This window comes from Phocoena sinus, chromosome 15, assembly GCF_008692025.1.
Source record: "Phocoena sinus isolate mPhoSin1 chromosome 15, mPhoSin1.pri, whole genome shotgun sequence".
Lineage (NCBI taxonomy): Eukaryota > Metazoa > Chordata > Mammalia > Artiodactyla > Phocoenidae > Phocoena > Phocoena sinus.
In genome coordinates this window covers 50795142-50813822 of record NC_045777.1, presented here as the reverse complement: position 1 = coordinate 50813822, position 18681 = coordinate 50795142, and the positions used below count along the sequence as shown (strand labels likewise).

Genomic DNA, 18681 nt, shown 5'->3' with positions numbered 1-18681 from the left:
CCACTGGTCCTGGAGCTTTCTTTGTGGAAGGGTTTTGATAATTCAGTTTAACAGAGCAGTTCTCAAACATTTTGGTCTTGGGACCCCTTTACGCTGGGGAAGTTATTGAGGACCCTAAGAGCTTTATGTGGGTTATATCTACCAATATTTACTGTATTAGAATATAAGCTAATAAATTTGTAAAATATTTGTTAATTTACTTAAAAATAAAATAAACCCACTACATGGTAACATAAGTAACATTTTCATTTAAAAGAACTATTTTTCAAAACAAAGACATTTAGTGAGAAAAGTAACTTTTACATTGTTGCAAATCTCTTTAATGTCTGACGTAATACAGGACAGCCAGACTCTCCATGTCTGCTTCTGCATTCAATGTGGTAAAATAAGTTTTCACTGAAATATGAAATCTGTGATGAAAACCCAGCTTCACCCCAATGTGTAGGTGAGAAGGGGAGGACCTTGTAGCAGCCCTGTCAAGTATTCGCAGGTCTTAGACACCACACCACACTCCACAAGTGGTGTTCCTAAGTTAGTTGCAATGAGCAATCTGAAACCATGTCAGCATGCTTTTTGTACTTGTTACCTTAAAACCCGTTGGTCTACCTTCCATCTTTTACACATACATGATTTTGTAACATCATGGTGGTCGTTTGGAAAATACTGGTTCACTGGGTTGTGCAAATGTCAAAACATTTCATTACACACAAGAAATCCTGTTGGCTAACATAACCAGCGATCTCATCAGGAAAGTCCAAGTGTTGGGTGGACATGCAGCTGGTGGTGGCTGCGATGTAGGTGGGTGTGTGGTGGTGTCTCACTGTGGTTGTAACACACCCTGTCTGTGTGGCTGGTGGCGAGCCCCTGCTCAGGTCCCCTCCTGCAAGTGCTCACACTGCCCCTTGCTTCACTGGGTGTTTGTCTTCTTATTGAGTGTGGCCTGGACGTTGTCTGCATCAGATGTGCGAGCTGCTGTGTTTTCTCCCCGTCTGTAGGGAGTTCCCTTTCATCCCTTGCCCTCCCCCTCCTTCTGGACTCCAGCCACTTGTATATATTGGCCCCTGGCTCAACTGATTCTTTTTCCCAGAATTTTTCCTATTTTCATTTGGGGCGGTTGCTTTGCTGTTGCTGCAAGTTGACTGTCTTCCTTCTGCAGAGTCCGCTCTGCTATCGCTCCTTGCGTAGTTTCACCTCCAGTGGGTCTGAACCGGCTCTCCTCCCTCTGTCTCCTGTGTCTCTTTATTCTGCTTTTTCCTCTGCCTTACTGAGCACGTGAAATATTTACTACTGTAAAGTCCTCGGCTCCATGTCAATTCTGGTTGTCCCTATTGGTCGATTCTTCTCTTTGTTATGGTTCATATTTTCCTGCTTTGCAGGTCTGCAATTATTTATTGGATTCCAGACACTGTAAGTTTTAGGTTGTCAAGTGCTGGAGTCTGTGTGTGTGTTCTTTTCAGTATTGTTGAGTTTTCTCCTGGGATAACGGTAAGTTACTTGGAAACAAATTTGATCCTTTTGTGACTGTATTTGGGAAATCTGTAATTACTTTTCCTTCAAATATTTTTTTTCTGCCTTATTCTCTCTTTCTGGGCCTCCAGTTAAGTGTTAGGCCTTTTCATATTAAGTGGATACACATTTGTAATTGATGTTCATTGTTATTAATCTTTTCTTCCTATTACTTGAATTAGGTAACATAACTATCTTCAAATATACTGACTCTCTCTGGCTATCTTCAATCCGCTGTTAACCTGTCCAGCAGATTTTTCATTTTAGATTTTGTATTTTTCTGTTCTAGAATTTACACTTAGTTCTTTTTTTTTTGTTTTCTGCTAAAATTTCCTATTTGTTGATTAAGAATGAACACTTTATACTCCTGAGCATAGTTGTAATTGCTGCTCCAAAGTCTGTGCCACTAATTCAAACATCTAGACATGTTGAGTTGGTCTCCATTATTTGTCTTTTCTCTTGAGTATAGGTCAGGTTTTCCTGTTTCTTTTTATGTCCAGCAGTTTTTTGTATCCCGGACATCGTGGATAACACATTGTAGAGACCCTGGCTTCCGCTATGTCTTCTTTCTGTCTTGCTTTCCTTAGGCAGCCATCTTTGTTGAGCTCGGAGTGTAAGCCCCCCCACCGTGGTGGGCAGCGGGGCTCTCTGCTCAGTACGTGGCTTTGCTCAGGCTCCTTGGCGTGTGGCCGGTCCCCACCACATGCAGAGTCAGGGTCAAGCAGAGGTCAGGGCAGAGCCCACACTCGGAATCTGTCTGCTCCACAACTGTCTTCACCATTTCCTCACATGCCAGCTGCTGTGGTGGATACAGTTCTGATTCTGGTTCTTTTGGCCAGTTTCTTTGTGCCTTTTACTTCCCCCAGTGGCCCTGACTGGGCCTCCCGGAGGCAGAAGTTACAACAAGCAGAAAACTCACCCAAGTGTCGGCTCCCCCTGCCCACCTGCCCACGGTTGTTCTCCAGAGCCTTTTGCATTTTGCCCAGTTTGTCCTTGTTGTTTGGGAGGGGGGCTGGTCTAATGTGAGTTACCCTGCCCTCCCCAGAAGCCTCTGTCCTCATTCTTTTCGGTCTTAGTCCTCTGAAACCAGCAGCAGGACCCCACCTGGCTGCATTTTCCCTTCATGTTTTAAAGGACAGCACACAGACTGTGCTATAGTCCACGTGCTCTGCCCACAGCCTGTCCCTCGCAGGTAGTTCCTGGTGAGGCTGCAGTGACCCCGAGGGACCCCTGCTTTCCTTTCCCAAGTGCTGGCAAACCCAGGATTGACAACTCATTCAGAAGCGTTGCCAGTGGGCCAGGCAGGCCTCACGGGGCACAGTTCCCAGATTCCCAGGAAAGCCAAGCGTCCGTGGCCCAGGTCTGGGGGGTCAGCACCATGAACTCAGACTTCCCGGCCAACTTGCTCATATCCTCCCGGCCCTGCCACTTCCACTCACCGACCCCTTTTGTTGTTGGGGAAACAGCTCTAAAGTGAATCCCAACAGGTTCCCTCTTTTTTGGAGAATAAAACAAAAGTGGACTGCAGAGATGCTCAGACCACTGAATCCTCAAAATTAACAGAAAAATCACATTTCAAGTATTGCACCACATTCTTTGTTGTCTCAAGCCTTGTTTGAAGCCTGTAGGATTTAGTAACTTTAAATTTTTAAAAATCTATAAATAAATTGAGAAAGGATAGGCCTGCATGAGTTTCCTCCCCGGGTGGGGGCAGGGGACACAGAAACCCCCACTGCTGCTCCAGGGTCTCCCCGTCCCTGGGACGTCCCTCCCGCTCGGTCCTCATGGCCCCATCCTGAGTCCAATCCTGACAGACTGCCGACGCTCCTTCTGGAGACGCTGCTTCCCTTGCCCCCAGTGCGCCTGGCTGTGTCGTTCCTCGCCCCCAGGTGTTCTCTCTGGCTTCCCCACCGACTCCCACCCCCTCCCCTCTGCGTAGGCTCCCCAACCCAAACCCCACGGCTGCCCAACTCCCTCTACCCTTGCTGGGCCGGGCTTCTCACCGAAGCGCCCAGTGGCCTGGCTTGGTCCTCCCTTGTACCTGTGTCCTGTGTGCCCAGCACGGCTCACAGCTGGCCCTCAGCAGACACCGAGGGGCGTCCCTGGTGCCTGGATGTCTCCTTCCATCGTTGGAGGGCTCCTGGGCACTTGCACACTGCATCCCCCATCCCTCCAAACACCCTATTTTATCTTTATGATCTTTATTGTTTATATCAGAGTTATATCTGTCTGAAATAAGATCACTCTAAAATTTTATCATCTTTAAGAAATGCTAAGATGTGATTATTTCCTCATAAAGTCAAAAAGCTCCTGGAAATTTTGTTCATATTCTGAATTGATACTCAGTGTACCCGTAGAAGCCACGTGAGGCCCTGTTCCAGCTCCTTGTGCTTGCACATGACCCTCCCTGTGGGTGAGCAGGTGGAGCATGTGTTAAGGAGGTGTGGGTGGGTGCAGGCAGGTGGAGCAGGTGTAAGCACACCCGTCCTGCCTCAGACCCCACCCCGAGCTGCTGTGTGGCCCCCATGCCCCCACACACACACATATTCCCACTGGTAGGACCAAAGGAAGTCCTACAGGAAAACCACTGACAATCCCATAGTTCACCAGCCCCAGGCCAAGGACCACGTACACATGAGACTCACTAACCACAGGCCAATTAACTGGGGTAAATTGGAGGCCTGGTCAAAATACACAAGACAAACCATTTGTATGTTGCTGCCGGCCCTCTGGCCCAACAAGCACACACCCCAGAGTGAATGAAACAAACAGGAGACATGAATCCATCCTTTCCTCGAGGTCTCCCTGTGTGTATCCAGGGTGGGCGGACCCTCTGGGACGTGGTCCCCAGACACACAGGGTCCTGGTAACAGGCTGCCCATGGGACTCCCTGGGGGAGCTCACAGCACTGACCACCGGAGCCTGAGCCTCGCTGTCCGCAGATGCCACCAACGCTTGGGAAGGCCGGGAGGCCACCGAGCCCCTTTACCAAAGGTGTCCCTCCCCTGTTCACTCTGCCCCCGGGCTGGGCCCCTTGTTCCCACTGTGCGCTGACCGGTCACGGCTGTTGTGTGTGACCCAGGCCTACGAGTACCTGGAGGAGATGCGGAAGAGAGTGCCCTCCGCCAACGTGTCGTACTACGTGAGCCAGCGCACTGTGGACGCCGTGCACCAGGGCCTGGGCATCCCTCTGATGTGCACCATGCCGGAGCAGATGCGCCACAACAACATGGAGGATCACAAGGAGATGGACGAGGAGGTGATGGAGGAGGTGGAGAATGGCCCCTGAGGGCCTGCCGCTGCCCAGGCTCTTCTGGGACTTGCCAGTCATTATCAGTAGCAGGAGCCTGACGTTCCTGGTGAAAGTTTTGTGTCTGAGTCCATAGGCAGAGCTGTGGGAAAATGCGCTAGCCTCCGAGGGGCATCAGGGGGAGGGTCTCTAAGCCACCCCTTCTGAGTCCCTGACCCCTGCAGGGTTTTGTTTTAGCCCCTTGGCAGTCAAGGGAGTTGGTTCATTTTTCCCATGACATTCCCCCAAGTACAGGGTGTAAAGCCTAAGAAACTGAGGGTGTCCCCATATTCCCGCCCCCCCCCCCCCGGCACCCACACAGGTTGCCCAGCAGTGCATCTGACTGGTTCCCACAGGACACCCCGTCCTGACCACAGGGAGACAACGGTTGGCACTGGGCTGCATCGGGAGGCTCTGTCCATCTAGGCCACGCCCTTTCCGTCACCAGCTCCCACCATAAGGGGCCATCGGGGACAGCACCATGATGGGGGCGGGGGGGGAGCTGCCTCATGCTTTCCCACCCCCAGCTCCACCCACCAGCTGCCGAAATTCTCCAAATAAAGTCTGTTTTCTCAGAGGCCCGTGTCCCCTTCCTGCCCCCATTTCCATGTCTCCCCTTCAGGGGGCCGTGTGTGGGCACCAGGCTCCCTGCAGGAGTGAGAACCATAAAGAGCTCCTGCACCTCTTTTATTCTTCCTTTTCTGTTGTTCTTAAAGTCCCTGGCCTTTTCGGTGAGGAAGGGCTGGGGGCACATTGCTAAGAAGTCCCCAGGCCCAGTGGCCCCAGCTCTGCAGTCTACAAGCTGCACAGAGGCACCGGGCTGAGCAGCCATCCTGGAGCTCAAGCCTCAGAGGCCACATCCCAGTCCCAGTCTGTGGGGGTCAGAACCCGAGGCCCTGATGCAGTCTTCGCTGAGCCGCAGACACTCCAGGCTGTACCAGCTGCACCTCCGCCCCACGTGCTGGCCCCCAGCCCACACTCTTCCAGTGGGACGTGCCTTCCGAGGGTTGGGGGCTAAGGAGAGGAGAGTGGGAGGAGCTTATCTCGGAGCTTCTCCAGAAGCAGTAGTGCCTTCACCGCCAGCAGCCTGCAGTCCTTGTCTGGGTCCTTCTCGGCCACGTCTGCAAAGAGAGAAATGGAAGCGTGGGCAGCATCACAGCACTGAGCGGGCCAGCCCTCTTCAGCTGCTCTCATTTGAGGCCTCCTGAATGAGCCCCGCGTGGCACCAGAATCTCCTCAGACGCCAGCAAAGGGCGCCTTTAGCACCTGGGGCCAGGAGCCTGGCCGGGGAGGCACCTGCGCCCACAGCACAAGGCCCTGAGCCGTCCCAACACACTGAATGCAGATGTGCTCGGATACCCATGTCGGGGGGCTGGCCTGCGGGAGCCTAGGAGGCTCATGGGCTGCCTCGCCGGGCAGGGTTGGCAGAAAGGGAGAGAAAGGCCGCCATCAGAACCACCGGGCCTGCCAGTGTGGATGCAGATGAGCTGCGAGCCCCGAGGGTGGACACGGGCACGGTGGCTCTGAGGGCCGTGGCTCAAGTGCCCACAGGTGGGGGTACTACTGGCGACAGAAACTTTTTAAAAAGAGCACGTGTGTGGGGAAGGGGTGGCCGCCAGAGAAAATGTGGCAAAATGCCAATCACCACTGTAACTCTGCTGAGGATGGAACTTCCCAGCATATACAGGTGCCACCCCAACATCTGGGCACCTTCCCTGCAGGACTCCCCAAAGTCACAGTGACCCGACAGCAGCCATTTCCCCACCCCCACACTGAGGACACTCGGCACACAAACGGGAGCCACATGACGCTCATGCTGGGCTGGGGACTGGGCCACGCTGCCCACGAGCTGACGGCCTCCCGGCCCCTCCAGGCTGCACCAACCTCCCGCCGCCTGGCCACGGTGACCCCGGCCTAGCACTCACCTCCCAGCCAGGACCGGGCCTCCAGCAGCTCGTCCAGCATGTCTGCCAGCAGCCGCTCAGCCGGAACGCTGAGGAGGACGGCGGAGACAGCAGACAGCAAGCCCTGGCGCACATAGCTGCGGAGAAGGCAGGAGCCTGAGCCGTGAGGAGCCGCAGCCTGGCGCCCTCCACCCACGCCAGGGAAGCCCCGCCGGCCCTTCCTGCTGCAGGAGCGCCCAGCCAGGCTGCCTCTCGGCCACCCCGGAAGCCGCCACCCACCTCCCACTGTCCACTTTCCAGCAGGATTCAGGACCCCCACCCCATCCGACTCCCCTCAGCCCTGTAGCTACTCACGCGTCACCATGGAAACGAAGGGCCCACACGAACTCCAGCAGGGCCTTGCCCATGGGCACAGCCACCTGAAACAGCAGAAGCCAGTAGGCAGGGGTCCCGGCACACAGCAGTCCCCGCCTCAGACCCCATCCTCGGGTCCAAACACTCCTGTCCCAAGGCAAGGCCCACAGGGGGACAGAACATGGCGCAGACCCCACAGGAGGTGAGCCATCAGATGCCAGAGGAACGGGGTCCCAGCTCACCGTGGTGTTCACAGCCAGGTACATCAGGGCCCCTAAGGTGTGGGCCAGTCTCCCAAGAACCAACTGGTCATCTCCCAAAAGGTCAAAAGTCACTAGAGGCCTACAACACAGAACCCAGTGAATGGTGCAGGCCAGGCACTCAGGGCCGGCTCCCCAACCTCGTGGGCCACCAAGGGCACCCCAAGCCCCTGGACGCCCCTCGTCACTGCCTGTCCCCACATGGCACCCAGAGCCACAAGAAGGTGTTGGACAGACTCCCCGTCACTTTGCAAGGCCGCCTGGTCAAGCCCGGGCCTGGATCAGGAAGCAGGACTGCTGCCTGCGGGGCCTCTGCAGCAAAGGGCTCCAGGCCCTTCCCTCTGTCCACAGAGCCTTGCACCCACGTGGCGATGGCGGGGGGATATCTGCACCCCGCTCGGGCTGAGGCAGGACAACGATGCGCACGGGGGCGGCAGGGCACGCCGGGTCGAGGCACCAGGGTAAGGCTCTGGCCCCAGCCCCACCATGAACCCAGCATCTGGAGATAACGGACACCCTGATGCCTAATGCCCTCACGTCACTTGATTTAAGCTACAAACAATCACAGCCGAGTTCCTGACCCCCCTGAACCCAAATCCCACTTTAGCCCCCACCCTAGGGACCCTCCCACCCACGGGTGCCAGGGCTCCTGTTCCCCAAATCACAGGCCTCCAGAAAACTCTCTCACCTGTCAAAATGTTGAAGGAGGGGGAAGAAGAAGTAGCCAGCCACCGAGTTGAATTCGTTGGGGCCAACAGCTGGTGCCCGCCCCGCAGAGCCCTGCCAAACACACGTGCTCACAAGGCGCCAGGCAGGGCACAGGGCACAGCCTTGCCTGGGGACCTCACACCAGGGACACTCGGGGACACTTGGGAGGGGTGGTCCTGAGCACCAGAGGAGCAGGCACCACCCCCCACCCCCGGTGACGACTGAGAATGTCTCCAGACATGGCCCAATGTCCCAGGAGAGCACGTTCAGCCCCGGCCTAGAGGGACCCCAATGACCCAGCACACGCCAGGCCAGTTGTTGCCAACAGAGAACCCTCAGGGCTGTTTTCACATGTTTTAACGCTGTATTCACGTTTTAAAGTCACTTCAGTGTGATGCCCTAACAGCATGTGTCACATCACTCAGTTTGTACCAAAAACCCTCCCTTCACAGGACACTGTGGTCACTGTCCCCTCAGGGCAGAGGTCCCACCCAAGAGGCCACCCCAGGGCCTGGCTGACCTTGGAAAACCGCCGGGTCTTACGCCTGACGCGCTCCTCCACCACCGCCCGCCAGGCCGGGACCACAGCACCACCAGGCTGGGAGCCGGGGTCTGGGGAGCCTCGCTGGGGAGCCTTCCCAAGGCGCCCCGGCCGAGACAGCTCCTGGGCGGCCAGAGTCAGGACCTAGAAGAGAGGAGACACCCGGGGTAGCCGCCATCCCACTGGGGAAGGATGACATCTTCCAAATTTCAAGGTGAATCGGGTGCCCTCGAAGGCCCTGGCAGTCCTCAGGGGGGAGGTTCTGGGAACCCCATGCTAGTCAGTTCGAGTCCCTTAGGCTCACTTCACTTTGTCGGGGGACAGAAGGAAGGTGGGCGTGCTCCCTGCTGACGAGCCTGAAACCTTCGGTCACTTCTCCCGAAGCCCATCCAATCCCGCCACGCCCACCTCTCAGGATAAGGGAAGGAACCCCAGCCCAGGCCACATGAGGACGGAGCCGGACCCGGAGGCCACACATGCAACCTCGTTTTTAGGAAGCACCCAGGACAGGCAGATGCACAGACAGAGCAGACTGACTGCGGGGCTGGGTGGGGGGGGGGAGCGGGGAGGGAGCGTCTTGGGTTCTTTTGAGGGTGACGTGGGACGTCCTGAAAGCAGGTGGACGTGATGGTCACACGACGTCGGGAAAGTACCAAACGCCCCTGAACTGTAAACACGGAAACGCTGAACTTTTTTCCAGCTTTGTCTTAGTCTTTGTGTCACTGTGACAAACACACGTGGTGTGTCGTTCACCATGGTAATCGTTCTTCAGCGTGGCTCAGCAGCACCAGGTAAACTCATGGTGCCGCCGTCACCACCAGCACCTCCAGAACTTTCTCATCCTCCCAAACTGAACCTCTGTCCCATTAAACCCTGACTCCCCACCCCTCCCCCAGCCCCGGGCACCCACCATCCGCTCTCTTCCTCTGTGAATCTGACGGCTGCAGGGACCTCACGTAAGTGGAATCGTACGCTATTTGTCCTTTTGAGTCTGGCTTATTTCCCTGAGCATGGTGTCAGAATTTCGTTCCTTTTTAAGACCAAGTAATATTCCACTGTATGAACCCACCACATTCTGCTTATTTTAAGACTGAATTTTATGGTGTGTGCGTCATACCTCAGTAACACTGTTATCTAAAACAAAGAATGCAGCCCCTGAAGCCCATGCTCTGTCAAGAAAACATCAGACAGACGCTGGTCCCAGCCTCTCAGGTCTGACAACAAGGGGCTTGGGGAGGCCTGTGGTCCCATCCCTATAGATTCTGGCAAATGCTTGCTCCCCCTCCAGGGGCTTTGCACCAGGCCTTCCAGTCCAGCCCTGATGAGTGGGACAGAGGCCCAGGCACTTACGTCCAGAATGTCCATGCGCTGCCGGAGGCTGTAGTTGAGGGCGTAGAACTGTGCGGTCAGGTACTCTGCCACCTAGGCCGGGCGGACGAGAGGCCTCTGAGGACCACAATCCGGGAGACAGGGCCCCAGCACAGCCCCTGCTGGGGGCACAACCCGGGCTCCACTCAGCCGCGGGGACTCACCCGAGCTGGGTCTGTGACTGTGAGGGCCACCAGGGCCCTCTGGCGCAGCCCCTCAAACCCCACCACGGCTGTCTTCTCCTCCAGGTGCAGCAGCACCTTGGCCAGCTCCATGCTCACCTGCGCACAGGGTTAGGGTGCTCGACAGAAGGGGCCTGTCTTGAGGAGCCTGGGCTGCGCCCCCTGCCCCCCACCCCGGCAGAGGCCCTGCTGCCAAGGCCCATGTGGGCCACATGGGGCTCCCTGAAGACGCATGCCCTTGCCAAGCCATCACCCACCTCCTGCGACCCTGACAGCCCAGCCCTCATGCGCTCACCTCCTGAGTGGCAGCCGGGCTCCTGAAGATCAGCCCCTCGAGGGCCCACAGGGCCGCCTCCCAGCGCTCCCAGTCCTCGGACCCGGTCAGAGCTGCCCAGAACCCACATGGTGCCTGAGTGAGGCGGAGCCGGCGGGCAGGGTGGGCAGCATGCAGGGGACCCAGGGCAGGGGTGGGGGCGTACCTTCCAAACAGCCCCGCACATACGAGGGCGCCTTGCTGCTTCTCTGCTCCCTGTCTACCGACATGTCGTAGGGGACAAACTCATCATCACTGAGGAAGAAGAACAGACACGCAGACCTGCCTGTCACCCGGGACTCACCCCCAGTCCCTGAAGCTTCGGGAATGGCTGCCGGGCTGAGAGCCCCGTGGGCTGATTTCTGGGTGGGAGGAGGACTCGTGAGGCAGAGGGAACCGGCACCGCAGGGCCCACACCCTGAGGTGGGCCCCGCCAGGACCCTTGCACTCTCCCCCGTGGGGCTGCCCCCACCTGTCCAGCTCGGAGTCGGAGCCCTCAGGCCCAGCCTGGGGTCCACTGCGGTCCACAGTCTCTCTGTCAGGAGTCTCTCCACTGACCGGAGCGAAAGACAGGCTTTGGGGACAGAGAAGGATCCCTCAGGCGTGCCCCACAAGTCTCTCATCCCAGAACCCATGCTTCCCGAGGAAGCGCTCTCACCGCCCCCGCCCGCATCTTAGCTTCTGCCTCAGCGATAGCAGGACAGGAGTAACAGGTGTGCAGCAGCCACCCCACCTGGCCCACCATGCCCAGAGCTCCAGGTGGGGACCAGGGATCGGGGCACAGAGACCCTCACCCCGCCTCTGAGGGGCCGTCAGCCGCGGGCCGGGGCATGGCCAAAGCCAGCATCTCGCGGGTCAGCTCATCCTCTTCATACTGCAACGCAGATGTGCTGGAGTTGGCTGGGACGGGAGCAGTGGGAGTGGTACAGCTGGGCCCCTGCGAGGCCCTCCCATCACAGCCCGCAGTCTGCGCTTCTGGCCTCTGGCAGCCAACGGTCTTTCAAGAGCAACTGTCCAGGTTTCCCCCTCTGCAGAGGGTGGCACTGGGGGGGCTGAAGGCTGGAGGGCCTGGGAATCCCCCAGACACAGAGCAGATGTGGCACCGTCTCCAAGGACATCCCAGAGGGCTCGGCAGATGGAGGGGAGGCCTGAGAGTCCCGTCTAGAGAATCCACCTGGGGACACGTGCTCAGGCACCAGCTGAGGGGCTGCGCCTCCACTCCCCTCCCAGCCGTGGCCTCAGCAGGCCACCAACTTGACACCAAGCACAGATCTCTGTGGTCCTGGACACAGGCAGGCAGGGTGACATTGGGGCAGGAGTGTCAGCAGCTCAGGGAGAGCGTGGCAGGCACAGCCTTTGCTCACCTGGAACTTCAGGGGAGGCCCCTCGGGGTGGATCCGGGTGCTGGCCACCTCAGCCACGATCATGCCCAAGCGGCGCACAGGGGGCAGGCTGCTGTCCAGGCGGCTCTTCACTCCCTCCATCAGGCTGGCCAACAACTCTGAAAGCACCGATGCGCATGGGCTGAGCTGGGGGGAGGATGGGGCTCCGGCGGGGGCAGTGGGGATGGGGCACCCACTGCGTGCTCACCGTCCCGGCTGTCCCGGAGCTCCGCCTCCCCCAGGTGCGCCAGGCAGATGAGGATGGCCTTGCTGACGTAGCGCTGCTGCACCAGGGGCACATGGCGGATGGCACTACTGCTGCCCCACGTCTCCAGGAGCTCCTTCAGCGCCTGGTGGGTGGTAGGCTCGGCCTGGCAGACAGCCCCCGCCTCCCCAACGCATCCCGGAACCTCGTGGGCCTTGGTGCCCATGTCCCCACAGCCCCAGAGAGGCTCCAGCCAGCACCCTCCACCCCAGGCAGGAATGCTCTCCTGCGGGGACTGAGGGTCCCTTACCTGCACAGGCAGCACTTACCTGCATGAGGAGTGAGCGCCGCTGGCTGTCCATGGCCAGGTAGCCCAGCAGGCTCTGCAGCATGGGCATCTGCGACAGAGCCGGCGTCCTCTTACCGTCTGCCAGGCAGACACCACCCGCCCGGCCCGGGGAGCCCAGGGGCGGGACGGTCTGGGCTGAAGGACAGCGACATGTCCGGGCAGCCGAGCACTGCTCCAGCCCCGCCTGCCGCAGCTACCACCGCCAGCCGGCACCCTCACCGTGCAGCTGTACTGTAGGAATAGCAGCTTCCGGGTCATTACAAACTGGGCCTTCTTACTCTTTGTCACCACGTTCCCCAGCAGCCGTGAGAGGACTTCAGGCCTACGAGGCATAGCAGTGGGGAGAGAGAAGCACAACTCCGAATCCCATGGATCCGCACTGGACCCCCGGGCTCCGCGCTAACCACCAGGGAGCCGCGCAGGTGCTTCAGCCCTGAGTCAGTCCTAACTCTCCCTCCTCCCAGTAAATGTGGAAACCAGGGAGCCCAGCGACTGGACACAAGAGGACATCCCTTGCCTGCCCCAACCAGTCCAGGTGAAATGCTCTGCCTAGACCAGGGCAGCCAGCTTTCTCTGTGAAGGGCCAGGCTGACAGGCCATCAGGCTCTGTAGAGACACGGTAGCTGAGAGCAGCGACGGCAGGTAGGTACACGGCTGAGTGTGGCTGTTTGCTGATAAAACTTTACTTACAAAAACACAGTAAGCCATATTCGACCCAAAGGCCATAGTCTGCAGATCCCAATCTAGACTGAGACCCCTGCTTCCTTCAGCGAGTGAGAGCTCAACACACGCTCCCGCCAGCACGGAAGGAGGTGAGGCTGTGTTCCCCTCCTCGTCCCTCAAATCAAAGACGTGAAGGTTAAAAGAAAAAGAAAAAACAAGAAAACTGATAAAGTCGAAGAGAAAGACCCAGGCAAAGTGACCTACAGCCCTGGGGCAGACAGCATGACAGCCCCGGTGACAGAGAAGGCTGAGCCCTACCCAGTGACCCATGGTATGCTGGGCTCACAGGGCAGTTAGGACGTCTCAGAGAAGCCAAACCAGTGGTGCGGCCAGGACAGACCCAGGCCTGTGTTAAGGTGGGGGCCCCCCCTCACGAGGAGCCTTCACACAGGCGAGTAAAAGACTCGATCAGATGGTTCGTGATGCCTTCAAATCACACACCCTCAGCCAGGATCAAAGAAATGTGAAGTCAAACAGGGAGGAAACGTCTTTGGCAGAGAAACAGGCCCTTCATGCCGGGAGACGGTCTGAAGGAACGTGGATGACAACCAAGCGACCCAGCACTGCCCTTTCAGGAACATGGCCCGCAGACCCCCTTGCTCACAGACGCAGAGGTGGACGGGCACACAGGGAAGTCACCACAGCCACCAGGTGGGAGGAAGCTGCGTTCCCCGCACACCCTCCTGCATGATTTGGGTTTTCTGAGAACAGGGACCCTCAGGCTGCAGAGAAGCTGCAGCCTCCGTCTCGGTCCAGCCAGGTGAGGACTGGGGGGCCCAGCCCAGCCGTCAGGAGTGGGAAAGATGGGCTTTTGCACAGCCAAACTCTACGAAATGACCGGCCACCAGACAGAGGAGCCATCGCCCATGTCCCATGAGTGTTGACCCCACATAGGCAGGAGTCATTTGGATTCCCACTGCCCGCCCTCCTGGGGGAGAAGCGTTTGCAGCAGGAAGGATGCCTTACTTCTTACCCTGGGGCAGCCTCCACGAACCCCTTCAGCACAGCCTCCATGGCCCAGTCGGGCACGCGCTCCACCAGGCACCAGCAGACCCGCTGCCAGAGGCAGCTGCCCTGGGTGAGCACCGTCAGCCGGGGCACAAGCACGCCCAGGACCTCCTCTGAGGGGAAGCACACAGGGGCCCTGAGCCCAGGGGCCATGGGGCGTCCAGTGTCTGCAGCCCACAGGCCCACCTGTCACAGAGCCAAGCCCCTACCCAGGGGCCCAGCAGGGCCAGACCCAGGCAAGGGGACCTCAGCAACTCCCCACAAGGGATCCACACAGCCCACCCCTCCCGGGACGTGCCGCAGCTTCTCCCACGACGAACACTCACTCTGTCTCCCGTGGACGCAGGCTTTCCCCAGGACCTGAGACAGGAAGGAGACGGAGCAGTCCAGGCCACCTGGGACAGGAAGGAGACAGACGGTGGTAAGGCCATCAACGTGCACCTGGCTGAGCAGAGACAGACCTTGTTCCAGGCGGATCCCACGTTGTAAAACTGCCAACTTGTTCAGTCTAATTCCAACCGCACCAGCATTGTTTCCAACTCAAAGAGCCAATGAAAATAATCATTTAAAAAGCATTATGTTCACAGTGATCCTACAAAGCAGGGACCACTGCAGGGCACCAGGAGGCGGCAGCACCAGAGGGGCCCAGTGAAGAGGAGGGGCTCTAAGCGCCACAGGGAGGAAATGAGGACGGAGGAACAAGGAGAGGGTGGGTGGCGGCAGCAGCCCCAGAGGAGCCAGGGGTGATGGGACCGACCAGGAGACAGATGGCCCCGCGCATGATGCAAACGCAGTATCCGAGATCTAAAGGTGGGCGTTTGGGATCCTGCCAAGACAGAATTCAACGCAGCCACTCACAGGATGAAGGGGACATTGCTCCAGAGGCATTCAGGACACCCGGGCAGGCTGCCCCTCCCAGCCAGAGCAGGGGCTGGGCGGCCCAGCTGGAACCCCGCTTGGACACTTGGGCTGGAGAAACGCAGGCGCACACATCCCCTGGCGTGGTTCCCTCACCCGAGACAGTAATGCTCAGGGACACAGCAGGGGGAGCAGGGGTGTGCAGACACAAGGGGGCCCCACAGGCCTCACCCCTGCGGCCCCCTGCCGAGTGCCACCTGGCCGTCTCCCAGGGCAGCCACTCGCCATGTGCGGTTAACCGTGAGCAGACAGGCGACCTCTCACGACCCGCGTCCACGAAGGCAGAACAGTCTGCGAGATGTGGGCACAACTCCAGCCCCAAGGACACAATACTTAGGTCTATTTCTCTCAACACCCGTGAGGACCACCGGCCTGCATCAGCCACCACTCTGAGCGCCGGGTCGGCGGTGCGCACAAGCCCCAGCCCACAGCTCACTCTGTGGGGGGGAGTCAGACAACAGGGTGGGACCCCTCTGAGCACGGTAGAGGATGGCCAGTTCCAGGGAGAGGACAAGCCAGCAGCTACGACACTAAACAGGGTGACCAGAAAGGCGACCCTGAGAAGAGGCACTTGAGGCCAGAGCATGGGGCGTCCCAAGCAGGAATGCCCACCAGTCCAGAGCTGGGAGGAGGCGGGAGCAGAGATGCTGGAAGGTTCTGAGTGTGGCTCATGGTAACAGCATCATGCAGTTGCTCAGCTCAGACAAGACAGGAGGGCACGCGGGAGACTGTGTAAGAATCCAGGCGAGATGAGGGGCTCGGGCCAGGGTGGGGGCAGTGCAGGGGCCGGGGCCGCAGGGAAGGCAGGGCCTCACTGGGGGAAAGGGCAGTGGCTCGGACAGCCCGCCCGCTGTTCACCACCTGACGCCCACCCCCACTCAGGCCGCCATGGCCCCTGGCTTCTCTCGGCTTTTGGAACACACACGTGGGGAAGCCACGTCCCTAATGCTCCAGAGACCATGATTAGTGGAGAGGGTGGGCAGGAAGCTGCTCCCATGGCCCCCAGGTGCAGAGAGCTCCCTCAGAGTCGGCCCCCAGCACCACCACCAGACACCAGAGCACCGAGGTCCTCCACCCACGATGACTAGGCCATGGGCACCCCAGCCGGCAGCCACCTTGGACGGACCCTCCTCACAGTAAGAGCTTTTTGGTTTCCAGACTGTGGACGTTCCCTTATTCTGAGTGAGGGGCCGGGCGGTGAGCAGCCCCACCTGGACATCCAACCAAGGACTGCAGGGCTTACGGGTCAGCTCCACCTCCAAGGCAGCAGAGCTGTGGGTGAAACTTCACGGCTGGGTGGCTGCCGCCCCAGACATGTGATAACGTCTGACTGGACGATGGCACTGCCAGAGATGGCAAAGTCCTCGGAGCCCTGGGAGGGAGGGAGGGGACGATGGCCTGAGGAGGCTGTTAGAAGAGGGGCTCTCACCTCGGAGAGAGTCCACGACCACCTGCAGCACCCGCAGGACTTCCTCGCCCAGCAGAGGGAAGTAGTTCTGAGGGAAGAATGTGGCCAGGTTCTCCTGCTGCAGACGGTTGCCCAGGCGATCGGGCAGGCCCACCACCTTGGTGAGAAGTGTCTCCTGGAGCAGGGGGAAGGCTGGCCCTGCCTGCTGCCGACACTGGCCCTCCATCACGGCGGCCATCCTGCCCACGCTCAGGAACCTGGCCAGCAGTTGCGCCATCTTCATCAGACAGAAGCTGGGGCTGAACCAAGAGCAGGTGTAAACAGCCTCACTTCCTAGGAGGGACATGAAAGCCTGCCAGCCCCACGCAGCTTCCCCACCTTGGAATCACCGGACCCACTGACTTCCACAGCAACTGCTGAAAATCCAGCTTCCCAATGACACAGCTTCCCCGCAGGACCATGGTGGGCTTGATGTTGAGGGAATGAGTTTGCTGGGGTGCCTCACACAGAGCTGGGGGCCACAGAGTGAAGGGACCCCAGGAGGATGGCCACACCCACTGCCTACCTAGACCACATAAGCCCGGATGCAAACACTCCTGCTGCCCCCTAGCCCACATGGCAAGACAGAAGGCTAGGGCCTTCCCATCGCAGGAGATTAATGCAACCCGCTTTTAGTTCAGTGCTCTGACGTGCACAGGTTTTATTCTTTCACCTTTCAGGATGCCAAACTCTCACAGAATTTGAAGAACCCGTTGGTTCGAAATCCTTCAGGTGTTAAAGCGACCCCATAATCAGACCCAGCCCAGCTCACCTGGCAGCACCCTCGATGGACTCCATCAGCACCAGGAAGGCTTGGTCAGCCGGGCCCTCCAGGAAGAAGCTGGCCCACAGCTCCTCCATTTGGCCATCAGGCAGCAGCTCCAGCCAGTCGGGGCTCAGCTTGCCGACCAGACATCTGAGAAAGGTGGAAAAGTGGATCCTGGCAAACTCCTCCTGCTCCTCAGGGAGGGCTGGATTCTCCGTTTCACCAAGATAGCGCTTCAGGGACCCCAGGGTACAGAAGATGCGGCCCCCATCCTCAGAAGATGAAAGGATGTGAACAGCCTCCCAGACGGTGAGCCGGACGGCAGAGACCTCAGGATCCATCCTGGAGTTCACAGGAAAGGCACGTGAGAAAGGAAGTCCAGGGAGCTGTCATCATTCACGTGGGACTCAGTCTCGGATAAGGAAGCACTTTTCACATATTCTCAGAAAGCCCGCTCTCCCGCCCTCGAGGAGGGAAGGTTTCATGGTCCAAGGCTTCCATGGTGCCCTCTGCAGAAGGGCAACCACGCCCCAGGGACCCATGTCTGGAGACACCTTAGATGTCACAACCGGAGGTGCTACTCTGCCTCTAGTGGGTGGCTGAGGCCAGGGATGCTGGTAAACATCCCATATACCCCATTACGCAGGACAGCCCCCACAACAGGAGTATCCAAACCCAAATGTCAAGGGAGCTGAGGTTGGGAGACCCATCAGCACTTCTAACTCCCTGACGTATCCACCTGTGGTTCACCTTGCCAAGCTCCCTTCCTTCCCAGAAACCAAAACCATCTGCAGGTTGCATTTACTTCGGGTCGGGCGCCCCTGCAGCACGAGCGCCATTAAGAAGACACCTGTCTGTCACCAGTGCACCCAGCCACTAGGTCGGGATGCACTAGGGGCCCAAGAAGTGTCCCCACTGGCCTGGGCCTCCTCGCCCAGCCCGGTCCACGCGGGCTCCTTCTCGGGGTGTGGAGACCGGCTAGCGATCGCCCGGCCCCGCGCCCGCTCCCCAGCGTGCGCCCGGAGCCCACCTAGTGGCGCGGCGGGCAGCGGTCCTCGGGGGACAGGATGGGGTGTCGGGGCGGGCGGGACCTCCGGACGGGCAGCGGTCACAGGGAAGCGCGCACCCGCCGGGTCCGCAGAGTCGACACCCCGCGCTGCGTCCCGCTCACTCCGCCAATACAGACCCGTCGCCGATTCGCCACAGCCCCCGCGGCCCAGCTCTGCGCTCGGTTCGCGGTCCAGCTCACGCGGCCGCAGAGCAAAAGTTCCCGGGGCCCTGGTAGAGCTGGTGCTGAATTTTTTGAGCCTGTGGCGCCGGTACTAGGGGCAGCTGGTGACGAATCTGCGGCGAACCTGCGAGCCGGAAGACGCGTGGGACAGGCGGCTGTATCTGCGCCTGCGCTGGGGCGGGGCACATGGGGGCGGGGGCCCGGGTGGGCGTGGTTACTGGTGGGCG

At 58.9% G+C, this 18681-nt stretch overlaps 2 protein-coding genes across 7 annotated transcripts in view; one reads left to right on the top strand and one right to left on the bottom strand.

The window, feature by feature from the left end:
- IFT140 (intraflagellar transport 140) overlaps positions 1-5334 on the top strand; it is a 70494-nt gene extending 65160 nt beyond the window's left edge. For all 6 annotated transcript variants that reach the window (XM_032604069.1, XM_032604072.1, XM_032604071.1 and 3 more), the window contains one exon: positions 4589-5334. In XM_032604069.1, coding sequence (XP_032459960.1) covers positions 4589-4795 — 207 coding nt within the window. In that variant the 3' untranslated portion in view covers positions 4796-5334. The remainder of the gene's footprint in view (positions 1-4588) is intronic.
- Positions 5335-5468: 134 nt separating this feature from the next.
- Positions 5469-18514, bottom strand: TELO2 (telomere maintenance 2). The gene is made up of 21 exons (XM_032604076.1): positions 18254-18514; positions 17230-17565; positions 16440-16717; positions 14419-14487; positions 14058-14205; positions 12581-12683; positions 12342-12410; positions 12016-12157; positions 11790-11926; positions 11220-11299; positions 10898-10999; positions 10592-10680; positions 10408-10499; positions 10095-10211; positions 9913-9984; positions 8542-8706; positions 8002-8093; positions 7296-7395; positions 7054-7118; positions 6721-6836; positions 5469-5916 (listed from the first exon to the last, which is right to left on the bottom strand). The coding sequence occupies exons 2-21, from the start codon at positions 17562-17564 to the stop codon at positions 5810-5812; spliced, it is 2478 nt and encodes an 825-aa protein (XP_032459967.1). The 5' UTR covers position 17565; positions 18254-18514; the 3' UTR covers positions 5469-5809.
- Positions 18515-18681: the final 167 nt, after the last annotated feature.